This window comes from Canis lupus, chromosome 17 (assembly GCF_048164855.1).
Source record: "Canis lupus baileyi chromosome 17, mCanLup2.hap1, whole genome shotgun sequence".
Classification (NCBI taxonomy): domain Eukaryota; kingdom Metazoa; phylum Chordata; class Mammalia; order Carnivora; family Canidae; genus Canis; species Canis lupus.
Genome location: NC_132854.1, coordinates 16,134,290 through 16,152,596, shown reverse-complemented (window position 1 = coordinate 16,152,596; position 18,307 = coordinate 16,134,290). Strand labels below are relative to the sequence as shown.

General features: G+C 38.7%; 1 protein-coding gene across 1 annotated transcript in view; it reads right to left on the bottom strand.

The window, feature by feature from the left end:
• The window catches only part of DCT (dopachrome tautomerase), a 34,945-nt gene that overhangs the window by 2,377 nt on the left and 14,261 nt on the right, over positions 1-18,307 (bottom strand). Inside the window, exons 5-7 of the mRNA XM_072783258.1 lie at positions 16,931-17,110; positions 15,178-15,313; positions 1,924-2,125 (exon numbers count right to left, since the gene is read on the bottom strand). Coding sequence (XP_072639359.1) covers positions 1,924-2,125; positions 15,178-15,313; positions 16,931-17,110 — 518 coding nt within the window. The remainder of the gene's footprint in view (positions 1-1,923; positions 2,126-15,177; positions 15,314-16,930; positions 17,111-18,307) is intronic.

The following is an 18,307-nucleotide window of genomic DNA, read 5'->3' as shown; positions in this document are numbered from 1 at the left end:
CTTTTGTCTATTGTGAATAATGCTACTATAAACAGAGGTTCACAAATAATCTGTTTGAGTACTTGCTTTTAATCCTTTGCTGGCTCGTATGGTAATCTGATGTTTAATTTTTTGAGGAGCTACCATATTGCTTTCCACAGAGGCTAAATACCACTCTACACTCCCACCAGCAGTTCACAAGGGCTCCAATTACTCCACAGCCTCATTGGCACTTGTTATCTACTGCTTTGTCAGTAATAGTCATCCTAATGACGGGAAAGTGGCATCTCATTATGGTTTCTGCCTAGCTTCTAAAGCCCTCCATAATCAGGCTCTTCTCACAGATCCAGACTTAATTCAGGTAATCTTCCCAAGCCTTCTTCTCCAGCCAGGCTTCTTCACGCAGTTCTCTAAACAGACTACACCTTTCAGAACTCTGTCCCCTACCTCTTTTCAATCTAAAATGCTCCCTTCTTTCTGCTTCACCAACAGAAGATCCACTATCTCTTTGAGTTGTTCAAAGACCCATCCCTTTCAAGAAGCTTGTCCCAAATGTCCTACTCCCTTCACCAATCTTCAGCTATCGTTGTCTCCCCAGATAGGATTGTGAATTTCTTTGTCAGACCAATAAATGAAATGTGAATTTGTGTCTTCCCATGTGTCTTCCCACATTCTGGGCATATTTAGACTCTCAGTCTATGCCTGTTAATTGGCTGATGTCAGAGGGACAAAGGCACATCCTAAACTTTGTGATTGTTACTCTATTCAATTCCAGAGAAACAAGAATGAAGTTTCAAAAAGATATCTCAGTTGTCCAAAGAAAGGAAACTTCAAATCAGTAAGGAGAACAGGCAGTCAAGGTTGCAGGACTAGAAGGAAAAGCAAGGGACAGATTCCTGGGTCTGGAAGACTCTGAAGTCAGAGAAAGAGAGAGAGAGAGAGAGAGAGAGATGAGCTCACAAGTCACTATGATGACACCACAGGCAGAGGTTTAGGGAAAATGGGATAGACACAAATGGGGAAGACTCACCAGTAGATGGACTCTGTGTTTTTTTGGGGTTCTGGACAAAATAAGATATTTTTAATCACATTAGCTTTTCTTTCTCAATCTGTCCTAACATTGCCTAAGTGGCCCATGGAGCTATATTGGGCCCTGGGCCAATAGAAAAATATGTGCCCATATAGACACTTATCAAAACATCTTCCCATATTTTCAACCAAGTGGAAAAAGCCAATAAAAAACCTACAGTGAAAAAACATGACTTAAAGAACTTTAATTAAGAACACATATACATGAATCCCCATGTAGCCCAATCTGTTTGCAGGCCAAGGTCAACCTCATAAACCGACCCAGCAGGGCTTGAAGGGGCTAATTGGAAACAACAGGTCTCATTACAAAACAAACAATAACAGCAGCCTGTCTTTATTTAAAATTTTGAGAGTGTATTCATCTTTTTTGCATTAATTTTGATTTTTCAAAAATAGTGCCTTACATTATTATTTATTTCAATTACTAAAGTTTTTGGTCCCCCCTCCAACTTTGTGCTCAGGGCCAGTGCTGCACTTGCCTTACCCCAAACCCAGCCCTGCCATCAAGTAACGATTCTCCAAGTCGCAATGATCCCCATCCACATGTGGCTAAAGCATTTTGATTTTATTGATTAGACATTTCAAACCACAGCTGGTTTTTTTATTAATTCAGATTATTTACTATATATTTATTATATATTATTATTTATTAATTCAGTCACCAAATCAGTCCCTCTTCTGATGTTTAATTGGTAGTGTAAAGGCTCTTTTGCCTAACCTATATTCTAGAAAACTGCTAATAAAATTAACTAAACCTGAGTACTTGAATTCTAGACCTTGGTTTGCATTTTTAAAAAGAAAGAAAGGTCCTTCAGAAGATGAATGAATTACCCACTTCAAAGTTGTATTTGTTACCTGGTAGATCGATGGCATAGCTGTAGCCAAGTTGGTCTGCAGTTAAAAAGAGTTCTTCATTAGTCACCGGAGGGAAGAAAGGAACCATGTTATACATCCGATTGTGACCGATGGGTGCCAGCTCCTGAGGCCAGGCATCCACAGAAGGATTGGATCTTTTCATCCACTCATCAAAAATGGCATCGGTAAAGGAATGAAGTACCTGCAAGACAATTGAACGTGGCATTGACATTGATCTATCTATTCCAATCAGGCCAGTCTGACTGGAGCTTTCTCTAAAGGGGAATGGGGTTCTTCCTGACATGAGGAGCTTCTCTATACCCAACCTTGTCATAGTGACATACCCACTGACATTTTTAGTTAAGTTTTCAAGGCTGCTTGACATCTCCCCAAACAGGATCATAAACCCCTTTGTCAAGCGAACAAATGAAAGAAAGTTCATTTGCAGATTTAACACTGGTTTGGAAACATCTGATGCTTTCAATAAGTGAGTGTTAATTATTAAGTTGAGGAGAGATGCAAATATGATTAGATATATGTCTTTGGTTTTGGTTTTAATAGAAGAGAAAGAAGAGGCTGTGTATTTTAACAGTATTAAAATACAATGAACAGGAATACAATGAACAGGAAAGAAAGAAAGAAAGAAAGAAAGAAAGAAAGAAAGAAAGAAAGAAGGAAGGAAGGAAGGAAGGAAGGAAGGAAGGAAGGAAGGAAGGAAGGAAGGAAGGAAGGAAGGAAGGAAGGAAGGAAGGAAGGAAGGAAGGAAAGAAAGAAAGAAAGAAAGAAAGAAAGAAAGAAAGAAAGAAAGAAAGAAAGAAAGAAAGAAGGAAGAAAGGAAGGAAGGAAGGAAGGAAGGAAGGAAGGAAGGAAGGAAGGAAGGAAGGAAGAAGGAAGGAAGGAAGGAAGGAAGGAAGGAAGGAAGGAAGGAAGGAAAGAAGGAAGGAAGGAAGGAAGGAAGGAAGGAAAGAAAGAAAGAAAGAAAGAAAGAAAGAAAGAAAGAAAGAAAGAAAGAAAGAAAGAAAGAAAGATCTCCAAAATGAGTTTTCAATTTTTCTTCAAGAGGATGGCTCTTCTATGTACTCATTTTATAACCCTCTCATTTAAATTTTCAGTGTTAACGCCAGCAAAACTAAGTCTAAAAAATGTGATGTGCATAGCGCTCATTTTTATTTTCTCAAGGAAGCTATTAAAGTCCTTCTCAAATATAGCAATTATTACATGTCTTAAAATAATTAACAGCAAAAGTTCCACATTTATAGCCCCAATTTTGCAACACGATGTAAATGGGAAAGTTAGCCTTTCTGCTGGGTTCCTCTTTTGTTCCTAGACTGTAAGTTCGAGGACCTAAGGACACTTCTCTTCTCACCCCTGGGTCCTATGTGCTGTCATCCCAGAGCCTGTCACATGGGGGCAGGAGGGTACTGATTCCAATAAATAAATGCTTATGAAATGAATTCATTCACCTAATCAATCACCACTATTCCTTGTACTCCAATTAGAGCACTGACCAAAGTATACTATAACTTGTTACTTATTTATCTATTTTCCTTAACAACACCCCTAACTCATAAAGGTCAGAGATCAGGTCTTTTCACCTGTGAAGCATCGGTTTAGCATTCAACCCAGACAGAATCAATGTTTAATAAGGATTTGTTGCCTGAAGACAGTGTCACGCAAAGCAGTTTTATCTTTTGTACAGTTCAACTAAAGAGGCTCCTTTCTAACTGGTGCTGTTTCCTCAGCTTGCAATACCATTTCTTCTGTTTTCTGGTATCAGTCTATCAAAGACCAATGCAATGGTCCCTGCCCTGAAGCATTTTCCCTGATTGCTCCCAGCCTGGATTCATAACTTCTTGTACTTCTCAAACACTTAAGTGCATTGCCCTGCTGGCTTGTGTTGCTGTTGTTTACTTATGAAATAATATTTTCAAATCTTACCCGAGGGTCCTTGTAGTTACTTCCCCTATCAGGCAACAGCGAGAACTTTCTACCTGCATTATCTCACATGACTACATACAGGATAGTTAAAGGAATCAAGTGATTTACTCAAGGGATTCTTTTTTCCAAATGGATTTTTACAGTTCATGGCAGAGACAATCCTCTTAAAAACAAAAACATCAAATTTTAAGAACTGGGCTTTTGCAGAGATAAAAGATTTTTCTAAATTCTAAAAATCTTAGCTTTGAATAACAAAACTGAAGCTCCAAAGAAATAAAGGTATAATGTTTATTGTATAAGCATCGACTTTGGAAGACACGTGCTAATGCAAGTGATCAATGTTTCCTACAAGGAGAGTTTAGAAAAAGTCACCAGCCCTGGTAAAAGAGCTAAATGTTAGTTGTTGGTGTAGGTTGCTGAAAAGGTACCTTATGTCCTGAATCCTGGGAACTCCAGATAAGGTTAGAAGTTTCCCACACAGAAAAGTTATGCTTCATCTTACAGCTGCAGCCTGGGGAGCCTGCCAGCTTCAAATAGAACTTTTGCCATGAGCATGGAGCCCAAGAAAGATGGAATGCCTAAGGATAACAAGCACTAAGAGTTGCTTACCAAATTTCCACTCTCCTCTTTTTCCTCTGTAACCTCCTTTGAATTCTGAGTGAAGCAATGTATCAAACTATGTCTGAGACTGAACTAGGAGTCACTAGACATGACTTCTAAGAAAGGTCTTTAAAGGTAGTGGTCTCAGCTTAAAAATGGCCCTCTTTCCCTTTCCATTTATCCTTGCTGTTTCCTGGAACATGGATGTGATGGTTGGTGCTGCAGCAGTCATCTTAATTACCAGTGAACAAAGTTAGGAAAAGAAGCCACTCACCCAAGGTGGTAGAGCAAAGATACAGAAGGGGCCATCATGACTATAGAGGTACTATACCAGCCCTGGACTGCCTGCCACTGGGGATCTTTTACATTAGGAGAAAAATAAACCTCTTTTTTGCTTGGGTTTCTATAACAGGTTTTCTGTTCTAAGCAGCTGAACCAAATCCTAAGTGATAGGCAGGAAAAGTGTCTAGGGGTGTACCAGAGTATATTTGCCAAAGAAGGTCACACGGTATCTCCTGAGCTTTTAGATACTGAGTTCAAGTCAGAGATCAAATTGTGGTTAGAAGAAGAGACAAGGAACTCTCAGGACATAGAAAGGTCCAGATTCAGTGCTGCAAGAGGCAAATAACTTTTGGAAAACACCAGAATTCACCCAGTGTAAAATTTAAATAATTAAGGAGGGGACAAGACTCTGCAGCAATTCATAATTTGGAGAGATAAAAGATCAGGGAAAAATAATGAGAGATTATAGGTCTCGGAAGGGCTATAAAATATTTTACAATAAATGCTCTGGTAGGAACTATATACAGAGCACCCAATTTATAGAAGGTAGTAAAAGAGGCTAGTGTGTGCCAAGAAGATGCAAAGAATGCAATAAACAAAATGCTGCAAGCAATAACGTATCCACAGCCATAAAGAGAAGTAAGTAGTGCAACCTGTAGAATAGGCATTTTTGTTAGAGTTGTCAACATTGTTCCTAAACAAGATACCTTGAATTGCTCTTGAGAAACTAATAGTATCTTTGTTTGACATAAGTTAAAAATGAGCTCAGTTAAAGTCTCTGTAAGGCTAAGTACAATTTGAGGGTAATAAATAAAAGCCAAAGTAAAGTAACAGTATACCGTTGTTGCCTTATATCTGCTATAGAGGTACATAGTTATATTTTGATATTAAATATTGAGTGCTTCAGATATGAGGTTACAATTTTGGTTTACAAACCCATTCTATCTTGCTCCAACAACATAAGGATAGGTACAGGAAGAAACAAACTTTCACCTTGGAGGCAGTATTGAAGAAAATGTGGGGCAGCCTGGGTGGCTCAGCGATTTAGCACCTCCCTCAGCCCAGGGCGTGATCCTGGAGACCTGGGATCAAGTCCCACAGTCAGGTTCCCTGCATGGAGCCTGCTTCTCCCTCTGCCTGTGTCTCTGCCTCTCTCTCTCTCTCTCTCTCTCTGTGTGTGTGTGTGTGTGTGTGTGTGTGTGTGTCTCATGAATAAATGAATAAATAAAATCTTTAAAAAAAAAAAAAGGAAAATGTGATTCCATGGGCTTTCAAGGTAAAAATTTTTTTAAATGCAACCCTTGTAGAAAAAAAGTAATCAATCAATGGCTATTGTGTTTGCAGGCATAAAAGTACTTGAATAAAATACAAGGAAAGCATGCATATATTTTTCAGGATCACTGGAAGATAAAGTTACTATCAGACTCAACCTTAACTTAGATGTCTGCATCTGCACATTCGGATTCTTGCCACAATGACTGACACCAGTATGTCGCCAAAGACCAGAACATTGTGATTTTCACCACTTGTGTTCATGCATTACTATCCAGAAGACATCATTCATAGTCAGAGTGACTCTTATTGTAGTAATGTCTTGCTCCTCTGAGAACTCATATGTGATAGACACCCATTTAAAACTTAAGGTAGGGGTGTCTGGTTGGCTCAGTCAGTTCAGCATCCAACTCTTGATTTTGGCTCAGGTCATGATCTCAGGGTCACGGGATCGAGCCCTGCAGCAGGCTCCACACTCAACATGAAATCTCCTTGTCCCTCTCCCTCTGTTCCTCCTCTCTCTCTCTCTCTCTCTCTTTCTCTCTCTCTCTTTCAAATAAATAAAGTCTTTAAAAAAAAAACACTTAAGGTAGAAAGCATAAATAAAAAGTCAAGACAAAAGTTGTAAATAAAAGAATCCGTAATTGTAATTCCCAAAACCTCTCTCATCACACTTACTATTTCATGATGATATTTATTTACTCTTGCCTTGTTCTACCAAGAATTTGAGGCAATGTACTATCAGAATATTGGCTTTACATTCCTTAAAGTAGCCATATGTAATAAGGCATGAAATAGTTCAACACCCCCGCTCCCCGCCCTATTTAGCTGACTCAGCTGGGACACAGGGAGGTGGATATGCCATAGATAGCACATTCAGTGAGAGACTTAAGCAATCTGAAAAAAGGATATTTGAGCAATAATAGTCCTCCAGGCAGTGCTCTGCCAGGATAGTGTGTGTTTTCCATTTTGCCAATATTTTTTCTCCCTAGCCTTTCCTACCTTCTTTCTCACTGCATCCTGAACAGACAAAATTGAAGACATTTTTCAGGCATTTTGGAGGAGTCACGCTGAAAAAGCACCTTTTCGGGTGCATGGGTGGCTCAGCTGGTTAGGCGTCTGCCTTCGGTCCTGGGATGGAGCTGCTACATTGGGCTCCCTGCTCAGTGGAGAGTCTACTTCTCCTTCTGCCTCTGCCCTGCCCCACCACCGCTCACGCTCTCTCTTTCTCTCTCAAATAAATAAATAAAATCTTAAAAAAAAAAAAAAAAGAAAAAGAGCATCCTTTCTACACATATGAATATAATGGCATTGTATACAAAATACACATAAGTATACATAAAATGTATGCAATATATGTTGTATGTAAGATACATTAGCATGTATATAAAAAGAAATATCAATTATGTGTGGTGACAGATGAAAACTGTATGAATTGTGATGACTGTTTTTATGAGATATACAAATATTGAGTAATTATGTTGTACACCTGCAACTAACTTAATTTTATATGTCAGTTATATTTCAATTTAAAAAAGAAATGCTAGTTGAGCCTTTGAGGAAGAAAGCTTATACTTTAAGAATTAAATTTTGAACACATACAAACAGAGGACTACAAGAAGTTCTGCTATTAGTAGAACATCCTCAGAAGAAGTCACTGATTCAGTCATTAGCACATGGGAGGGAGAGAACCAAGGTGATGTTAGCAGAGATTCTAGAGAAGAACTGAGATACTTCCAGGCCATTCATGTCTAAGGAATTACCAAAGCTCTAGGAGAAAGGAATCCAAATCAATGCTATAACCACTTTAAATTTGTATATAAATGTGGTTTGTCATTATACTACTTAATTTCATCAATGATGAAGAGTATGTAGTTCACCTCAGTATAGGTTTCATTTTTCTCAATACAGCATGGGTCTATCCTTATAAAGTTAAGAGCTGAAAAGAATTTCTTCAGGCGTCATTTAGCCCCTGCCAAGTTAAAAAACCAAATTATCTCCTAGACCAAGCATATAGCAATCGTGCCACCTTGGGATTCTCTGCCCAAGCAGCCCAACCTTATCCAATACCTCAGGTCTTATAAAATTCACCAAGGTGTCACACTCCTTAGGAACTGGTGACTTTATCTCAATTGTTTAAAAATACATACATTAATTAAACAAATGTAGAATTATTTAACCTTCTGGAGGGCAATTTGTCAGTATTCACTGATATTTCAGATGCATTTATTTAATCTTTGACCTATTCTCCTGACTTATGCTATATGTTCATGCACTGTAATGTTGTTTGCAAAGTGAGAGATTAGAAACCACCTACACGACCATCAAAAGACAACTGGTTAAAAATTTCAGGATAAAGCCATCCTATAGAGGGATCCCTGGGTGGCGCAGCGGTTTGGCGCCTGCCTTTGGCCCAGGGTGCGATCCTGGAGACCCGGGATCGAATCCCACGTCGGGCTCCCGGTGCATGGAGCCTGCTTCTCCCTCTGCCTATGTCTCCGCCTCTCTCTATCTCTCTGTGACTATCATAAATAAATAAAAATTTAAAAAAATAAATTTAAAAAAAAAAAAAAAAAAAAAAAGCCATCCTATAGAATACCATACAGCTATACAAAAGGAACTGGAATGGCCTTTATGAACTGAAATGGAATGATTTAGAATAATGAAAAAATACAAATAGAAACAATGAAGTCACAGAAGTGTCTAAGTATGCTACAATTCAGATAACATATTTGCTTGTATATTTATAAAATAAATCTGGAAGAATAGGGAAAAATGATAATGGCCAGCTGGGAGATGGTAGTGATACAGAGACTTCATTTTACATCTTTTATATTTGAACTCCTTCTGTGCATTATCTATTTTAAAATTTCAAAAAGAAAATATTTAGGAAACTAAGTAACAGCCTAAAATGTGTACATTATAAGTACAATTGTATGAACATAGAATATAAGAGGAAATAAGCAGAAAATTGAGACTAAATTACAGACAGTTAAAAACCTTTTTGCCAATATTTCTGAAACTCTCAATTATTAAAAATTGTTAAACTATTTAAAAATTAACATAAAAGGTAGGCAATGTTAAATACTCAAGTTATTAGCTTAAGTATGCTTTTTTAAAAAGATTCATTTACTTTTTTTGAGGGGGTGGGGGAAGAGGCAGAGGAAGAGAGAGAAAATCTCCAGCAGATTCCCCAGTGAGCAAGGAGCCTGATGTGGGGCTTGATCTCATAACCCTGAGATTCTGACTTAAGCCAAAATCAAGAGTCAGATGCTTAACCGACTGATATGCTTTTTCTTTTGTAAGAAAGAGAAACAAAATGGATCCATTTGAAGTGCTTCACTCCTAGAGAGAGAAAAGCAATGTCCTATATACTTCTCTTTAAAAATTTTAACTAAACTCAAACTAATTCACAAGTATTTTGTATGTTATTATGACCTATTCATTTTACTAATTTTATTACAGCCTAGAACAGTAGAGTCAGAAAGGGATTAACTTCACATAGTCCATTAGATTCTTATTTTTAGAAACTCATTTTCACTTTTCTTGCTTTTTTTCCCTAAATTAATGGAGCTATTTTATCCAACTATTAGTCATAGTCAAGAAATATAAACAATGATAAGACTCTGTGTACATCTTATCCCATGTAGAATTTCAGTGTAGGAGGTGACAAACACATGAACTATGCAGTGAGTATTAGCCATGCAACCTATGACGTCCCCAATCACTTAGGAATGGAAAGAATTAGAACTTGCCAGATGTACCTTTCTAAAAGACTAACATCCAAATGCAGCCCGAAGAAGAATTGCTTTGAAACAGAGGAAAATATTTAGTCTCTAACATAGTTTCTTTCTTGGCAGTTAACTCAACTATTTAACTTGAGGGTCTATTGGTCTTTCTCTCCCCCGCCACTGCTAGATTATGCCTAGATTCAATATTGAAGACAGCACTATTTAGCATTTCTGTGACCTAATCTTACTTTCCATGATAAATATGTGCATTTCCTTCAATTACCTTATGAATTATTAGGACTTCAGAGACTGGTTTCAGAGTTTTTCCTGTATTTTAACATTGTATCTTTTACTCATTATTGTGATCACATACAACTTTGTACCTCTCTTGCTTGAAGAGATTTCACTAAAATAATTTTAATAAAAGTTGTATGTAATATATTTGCATAAATTGCCCTGTGAATTTGAAATTCCAGAAGCTGTCACTCTTTTAATTGAAATGATTTAACCTGGATCTCAATATGTGCAAAAGTCATTTAAGCTTGAAATGGTCTCAACATGAAACTATATAAATAGCCTAAAGTAATTGTGAGTTCTGGAACTAGTGCTGAAACACTGCACGCCTGCAACAACAGCAAAAAAAAAAAAAGGCTGTGGCTTTTTGTCTATTTATATGCATAGGACAACTTATATCAAAGAAAAACAGAATTTTAAATATTCAAGGTATTAAAAGTAATGAAGATGAGGATGATTAAACGTCTAGTATGTTGCATTACATGTAAGTCACAGAATTCCTCATCCATAAAATCATAATGTGGGTTCTCCTAGAACAGGAAGAGAAATATGATAGAGAGAAAATACTGCAGAGAGGGAACATTGATTCCTTAGAGCAGGATTTGGCAAACTAAAACCTGTGGACTAGGCTCTCTTTTGAGAGAGAGAGAGAGGGAATGGAGTGGGGGGCAGAGGGAAGGGAGGAGAATCCCAAGCAGGCTCCACACTCAGATCAAGCCCAATGCAGGACTCAGTCTCATAACCCTGAGGTCATGATCCAAGCCAAAATCAAGAGTCAGATGCTTAACCAACTGAGCCACCCAGGTGCCCTTCACCACCTGTTTTTTAAATAAAGTTTTATTAGACCACCACACTGATTCATTCATGTATTGTCTATTCAAGTATTGGCTGCTTTCACGCCACAGTGGCAGCTTTCAGTAGTTGCGACAGAGAGCATTTGGCCTGCATTCACGGAAAAGTGGTGCCTAGCCCTACACACTTACTGAGCAGCCTCCTAATAAGGAGATAAGATGTAACAATCCTTGAAACTTAAGGTGTTGAAAAGCAAGTTACTGGCATCACCCTTGTTTCCTTTAGTAGGAGAGAAAGGTTGTATGTGGACATATAATCCTCAATTTGTCAGAAGATTGTGCTGTTCTATTTATAATATTTTGAAGTACTGGATAAAGAGTACTGTGACTTTTTTTCTCATGAATATAGACTGTGTATAAATTATATAGTTGAAAATATGTTTTATAAACTTAGAGAAATACAGTATAGATAAGCAGATTTAAAGATATAGAGCAGAAGGAAGACACAAGTACTGCATGGCATAACTGACGGCTGAGATAAGAGCCAGAAAAATGATGTGAAATAACAGGTTAGAACCAATAAATAAGGCAAGCATCCTCCAGAAGAAACTAAGATGGCTGTGGAGAACTTGCACACAAGCCCCTGCCTTGCTGGAGGTTGGGATCAAGAATTCACATTTCTGATAACTCCTTCATGTTTTGCTACACACAAATATGAGGGAAGAAACACTTTTTTAAAAAATTTTTTATTTATTTATGATAGTCACAGAGAGAGAGAGAGAGAGAGAGAGAAAGAGAGGCAGAGACACAGGAGGAGGGAGAAGCAGGCTCCATGCACCGGGAGCCCGACGTAGGATTCGATCCCGGGTCTCCAGGATCGTGCCCTGGGCCAAAGGCAGGCGCCAAACCGCTGCGCCACCCGGGATCCCAAGAAACACTTTTTAGAAAGAAAGAACAATTCCATCAACTGCTCTGTTTTTGCATTTCCCACAGCTCACCCTTCCCAGGCATTCACCTATCTGGGAATCCAGAAAGCTACCTAGACCTTCACACCACCAAGGCAAGCCTAGAGCATTGTGAGCTATACCTTTACCCTCCCTCTTCATATCTCCTTTTTTGTACCCTGGGTGGAGTAAAAATAATAAATCATCTTTGAAATACCTAAGTATTTCTTGTCAGTAAAATTGCCTTAGGGCACAACAGTCTGTTATGGAGAACAAGATAAAGAAATCTTAATTAAGGCTTGGAAATTCAGAGCCAACATACAGTTCTCTAATTCTTTCCCAGCGACTACGGTAAGAACACATTATTGTTTTATAATTTTTGTATTGTATTTGGCAGTTTCTGAGGCAGTCTCATATTATTCTAATCTATTAAGTGTTGCCTTAATGAGCACACCTCTCTCCTCTAACACCACATCAAGCCCTGTGACCTGCCCTTTGCAGCATAGGAAACAGAGCCTCCACACAGTTCAGTGAGACTCCCAAAATTACACAATTCAGGACTAAATAAAAAACTTATTTAATTTTTAATCCAGGGCTCTTTTGACGTGGCCTCCCTGGAGTCCAAAAAACAAACTGCTGTAAACTGATGGTTTCAGGAAACATTATGATATGGACTGAATTATGGCCCTCTCAAAATCAAATGTTGAAGCCCTAACCCCCAATGAGACTGTATTCAGAGATGGGACCTACAAGGAGGTTATTGGGTTAAACACAGTCATGTGTGTGGGGCCCTGAGATTATAGGACTAGTGTTCTTGTAAGAAGAAACACCCACGAGAAAACTCATTACCTCTCTCTCCACTATGTAAGAACACAGCACCAAGGAGGCAGTGGTCTGTAAGCTAGGAAGAGGGCTTTCACCAGGAACTATGGCATTCAGTGCCTTGCTCCTGGACTTTCAGCCTCCAGAACTGTGAGATATAAATTTCTGTTGTTTAACAGTCTATTTTATTTTTGTCATGGCAACCCAAGCAGACTAAGATACATTGATAAAATTAACATTACGGTTAGGAAAACTCTGGAAAAAGTGCTTATTACTATACAATCTATACTAATAACAATTCATCAAAATACTCTCAAAAAAAAAAAAAGGACCAGTGGTGCAATTTCTTCTTCTAATTGCTCAGAAACCATCAATCCAAGACACACAACCCTGAAAACAGACCATGTTAAAATAGTGGGTAATGAGTTAAGTATCTGTAAAGTGGAGATGGTTGGAGGGGGTTAGCAGCTAGAATACAAATTTTTAAGATATCTAAAGGTTCTAAGCCAACTCTGGGGAGCTGTATTTAAGGGGTGAAAAAAGCAACCCCAGACATTCTGGAGCTGGCCTGGCACTGTCTGGGAGGCCCTTGGTAAACACATTTTTAAAACTAACAAAACTTGGATTCTTTACAATCCCAGTGTCAAGTTTCTTTCTGTTTTTCCTTTTGTTCTAAAGTGAGACAGAAATCAGACTCAAGCATGGGGGGGGGAGGGGGGTCATCACACTTTGAATTTTAAAGAACTATGAGATTTCACCCTAGTCAACAGCACCCCACTGTCCTGGCTGTATTTACTCTCAGGGATATGAAGCCAATTAAGAAATTAAGAAGCATCAGGGGTTTTTATTAGCTCAATGGTTGAGCATCTGCTTTCGGCTCAGGGTGTGATACTGGGGTCCTGGAATCGAGTCCTGCATCGGGCTCCCTGCATGGAGCCTGCTTCTCCCTCTGCCTGTGTCTCTGCCTCTCTCTGTGTCTCCCATGAATAAATAAATAAATAAATAAATAAATAAATAAATAAATACAATTTTTTAAAAGATTTTATTTATTTATTCATGAGAGGCAGAGAGAGAGAGAGGCAGAGACACAGGCAGAGGAAGAAGCAGGCTCCATGCAGGGAGCCTGACATGGGACCCGATCTGGGGTCTCCAGGATCACACCCCGGGCCGAAGGCAGGCACTAAACCGCTGAGCCACCCAGGGATCCCTCTTTTTTTTTTTTTTTTTTTTTTTTAATTAAGAAACACCAAATGTGGTTTTTAACTAAAGGCATGTGTCATTTTTTCTATCCAGCCCTCCTTCCTCACTCTCCACCCCTCTGCTGACTAACACAAACTTTCTTTCCTGCAGGGAGCTCCCTAGAGTGGAGTGTGTAGGGGTTCACACACCTGCCCAGACAGAGGGGATAAACATGTGACCTTGCTCTGGCCAATCAGAATACCTCATTCCCCTTGCCACACTGGTTCACAGAAGGCGGATCATCCAGGCCTGGCCAATCCTGAGACTGTTCTCCGTTACTATGGTAACATGGCTGCTCCCCCACTTGCTAAGCTGGTTGCATGCAGGTTCGTGGCTGCTGTTGGCTAGCTCAATTCCACGTGGGAAGAGGTTGCTTATGAAGACAGGGACAGAGCTGACATCATTTGAGCCCACAGATTCAGCAATACCTGAAACCAGCAGCACTCGTCAGTTTCCCAGTTATTTAAGTCAATAAATTAATTTTTCTCCTAAATTAGTTTGAGTAGAATCTGTTCATTTGCAAGAAAAAAAGAAATGGCTGAATATACCTGCAACTTTGCAAACTGACCCAAATCAATTTTTCTGTTCACGAGCGGGTGTTCATAGTGGGTGTGTATTGCCATAGTCCTCACCATCTCGAATAAACTTGTTACTAGGTGACATATAATCATGAAAGCAAGACCAGATTCTGGTAAACCTACATTGATCAACAAGTAGACACCGAATGAGTAAAAGAACCTGTTCTTGTACACCCAGGGAGGTTCACACTCTCTTCTGACAAGTGTCTTACATGGAAGGTTCAGTCCAAACTGGGACACAATGATATTATGACCCCAGGAGTAGCTCATTTTTAGGCATAATGCTTTGTGAAGAGAGGGGGCCAGGGCCAAACACCAAACAGAGCTGTGGACTTCGTGTGCTGCTCCAAAGGTGCCAGGTGGCTGGGCTTCGTGCAAGAGTCATGGTGGTTCTACACTCATCTTCAGCATCACTCATTTTATCACTGAAAAATTATTGTCATTATACTAACTTGTTATATAAATTATGCTAAATTGTGATATAATATCATTATGCTAACTTATGAATCCACCTCTCAACTATAAACTCCTGTCTGGTGTCATTCCAAAACTAAACATCTCTAAAGCATGGGTGTGTGAAAAGGGGAGTTTAAATACTATCTAACCACCTCTAGGGTGGAGAATAAATAAATTTACATATGAATATGTCCCTTTGTTCACAAAGAGAATAAAACACACACCAAACCTTAATCTTACTGAAAAGCAAATAAATCCAACATCAAATGTAGAAAATTTTTCATCTATTCTGAGCCTTTGAACATACCACAAAAACAGGATCATTGGCAGCAGAATGTGGCAAAGCGCTTGTCCCATTCAAGAAGGAATGAACCAAGTTGTGTAGGCTCATCACTTGAGAGTCCAGGATTCCATTTGCTTTATCAAATCCTTCCAGGGCATTCCTGAGAGAAAATCAGTTTGTCAATGACAACAGTTACAATTGACAAAGGTCTCTTTTTATTGTTTCTAACCTAAATAATAGTCTTCTAACTTGATATGGGGTAGGGAAATGGGCAGCTCTGTCATAGCTAATTAACTACAAATTAACCCCAACTTTTAATGATGATCTTCTATACGGGGCGGAAACTCTTAATCAATGCTACTTTTGCACCTGCTCAGTTGGATTAAACCTCTTTTATGTACTGTATGACAATTCTTCATATCTTTCTTCTGTGCCAGACTATGATCTCCTAGAGCACACAGACTGTTTTTTTCAGATTTTCATTGCCAGAGCTCAGTACCATGCCCAGCATAGGCTCTGTGATCAGAAATATTTTTTGAATTAACATATAATCTTATATTCCCATTTTTCAACTAAGTAAACCTCTAGCTTGACTATAATATATTCAGCATTCTAAATTCAGCTCAACCAAATTCCTCCTATCCTTGTCTTTTCCTCCTCCTCATTTTTAGGAAATTCAAATTGTCCTTATCCTAACTCAGTGATCCTCAAATTTAAGCATATATGGGAATCACTGGAAAAAAACACATATTTCATGCCCCACTTTCAGAATTTCTGATTCAGTAGGTGTGAGCTGGGTCTTCATATTTATATTTCTAACTAGCTCCCAAGTGATGCCATTTATGGTGGTCTAGGCACCGTATTTTGATAATCACTCCCTTAACTCAAATCTATAAAGATTGCACTCCATTCCAATAGCATTTTTACTACTGTGAAAAACGAATGCATTTCCAAACAATCTTAAATGTCAGCCTTTATATGACCTTTGACACTACTCTGAGAGCCATGTCCAACCCCCACACAGACTGTGAGCTCTGCTGCACTTAGCACACCTTTGCATTTTTCAGTTTGCCCCACCCCATCCCCATATAACCCATCAGCTGTATAATTCACACACAGTTAAGAGAGAGAGAATTTGGTTTGGGGGAAGACCATGAATCTATTCACCATGCCTTTTGGGAGCCCCATTCATCTTTGCTTAAAATCTTATTTATATCCATACATATTTCTCACAATTCTTAAAGTCTTTTTAGAGGGAGAGAATTATTAGTTGGCCTTTGAATTTCAAGTATTGTAATGTCATTGCTGTGCTATAACTTGAGTTGCATTTGGCTTACAATACTCCTCTGAGATCTCAGATTTCAATCTTAGGTCTATGGCTGGCAAACTTAAAAGAAAAGAAAAAGAGCATGAGCAAATTTTTTTAAATACTATATTTAGTGAAGTACCCTGATTCTGAAGACTGTACCTATATATGTGAAATTAGAAATATAAATGATGGGTTTGAATAGCTAAGTTAGAAAAAATTAAAACTACACTATTCATTATAGTGGGTGGATGATGACTTTCCTAACACTGGTTCCTTGTCCTCACATGTCAAGGCCTTCTGCTTACTTAGCTTTGTACATGGCTCCCAAAAACTGGATTTCCTTCCAGTTCATGACAACCAGCGGCATGAAAATCTTAAAAGTATTTTTAAAATGCCAAAAAATAAAATAAAAAATAAAAAATAAAAGATAAAATAAAATGCCAATCTAACAGAGCTTAGAGCACCAACCTGAAACTGAAGGTAGAGTTCTGGAAGAAAGGGGGGCTGTCAAACTTCTTGAGAGACAGACAATCTTGTATGTCTTTTAAAGTTGGCAATTTCTCACTGTTTAGTCCCACTTGATTTCTTCTTAACAGGCCTTCATAGGTCCCATTACACAGGGTGACCCGGCGGTTATAATCATCTAGGCTATGGGTTGTAAGGAGAGTAAAAATAATAAGTTTTAATTTGTGAATAGTATCATAACTTTGGGCTAACCAAACCAATCAAGATCTTAGTTGTGATTAAATCTTATTAGAGTTACCTTAAGAAGGTCAAAAATACATGGTAAAAGTACTACCTCCAAAAGTAATTATGGATTAAGAAGTTTCAAAAACCCAGATGCACAAAATATGAATATATGCATAACTATGAAGACAAAGTGCCATTTTACTGGAAAGTAAGAAGATCTCCAGAGCAAGATGCTGACTCCTAGGAGGTGCCTTTGAATGTTGTTGAGTAACTGAGCAGAGTGACCTGTTTTATACGGAGCTAAGCCAGTTTTGGCAGAAGTGTCTGTGTAAAGCTAGGAGAACATTTTGGGCAAAATGAAGGCAAACGCAGGGTACAAGAGTAAAAAGCAGATGAAACTAGGTAGAGAAAAAAAAAAAAAGAAACTAGGTAGAGGACAAATGTCAAGAGAAACGCTGTGTCAGAAAATGTTCCAAGGCAATGGGGATGAATATGGGGTAAACAAGGAGGCCAAAAAGGTTCCACACCCATTAAAGAGTATACCTGCTACAGTCTGGAATTCTACCAGTAGCACATTACTTCGTTGTGGGATATAAAATATTGAAGATGTTTCTGTGTGTGTGTGTGTGTGTGTGTGTGTGTGTGTTTTAAGATTTTATTTATTCATGACAGATACACACAGAGAGGCAGAGACATAGGCAGACAAAAAAGCAAGCTCCTTGCAGGGAGCCTGATGCAGAACTCAATCCCAGGACCCTGGGATCACGACCTGAGCCAAAGGCAGACACTCAACCACTGAGCCACCCAGGTGCCCCTCTGTGTGTGTTTTAATGGGGATAGTCATGGGTATGTGAGAATAGAATCAGCACACATGTGAGAATGAAAGAGGCCAGTCCCTAACAAGAAGGCAAAAAAAGGCCTCGAAGGCAGCATTTCTTAAACATGTGCCAGTGACATGGTCTGTGAATTAAAGGTGCCAGAGTCAGGTAAGTTTAGGCAACCTCTAATAATAGACTTCCATAGGAAAAGTTCTGAGATAGTTTCAAATTTAAAACCTTTTTAACTCAATATTCCCTAAATTTGATCATAGGAATCTCTCTTTGCATACCACCTACTAATACCCCAAGGCAGTATGAGAAATGGTGCTTTATGGAA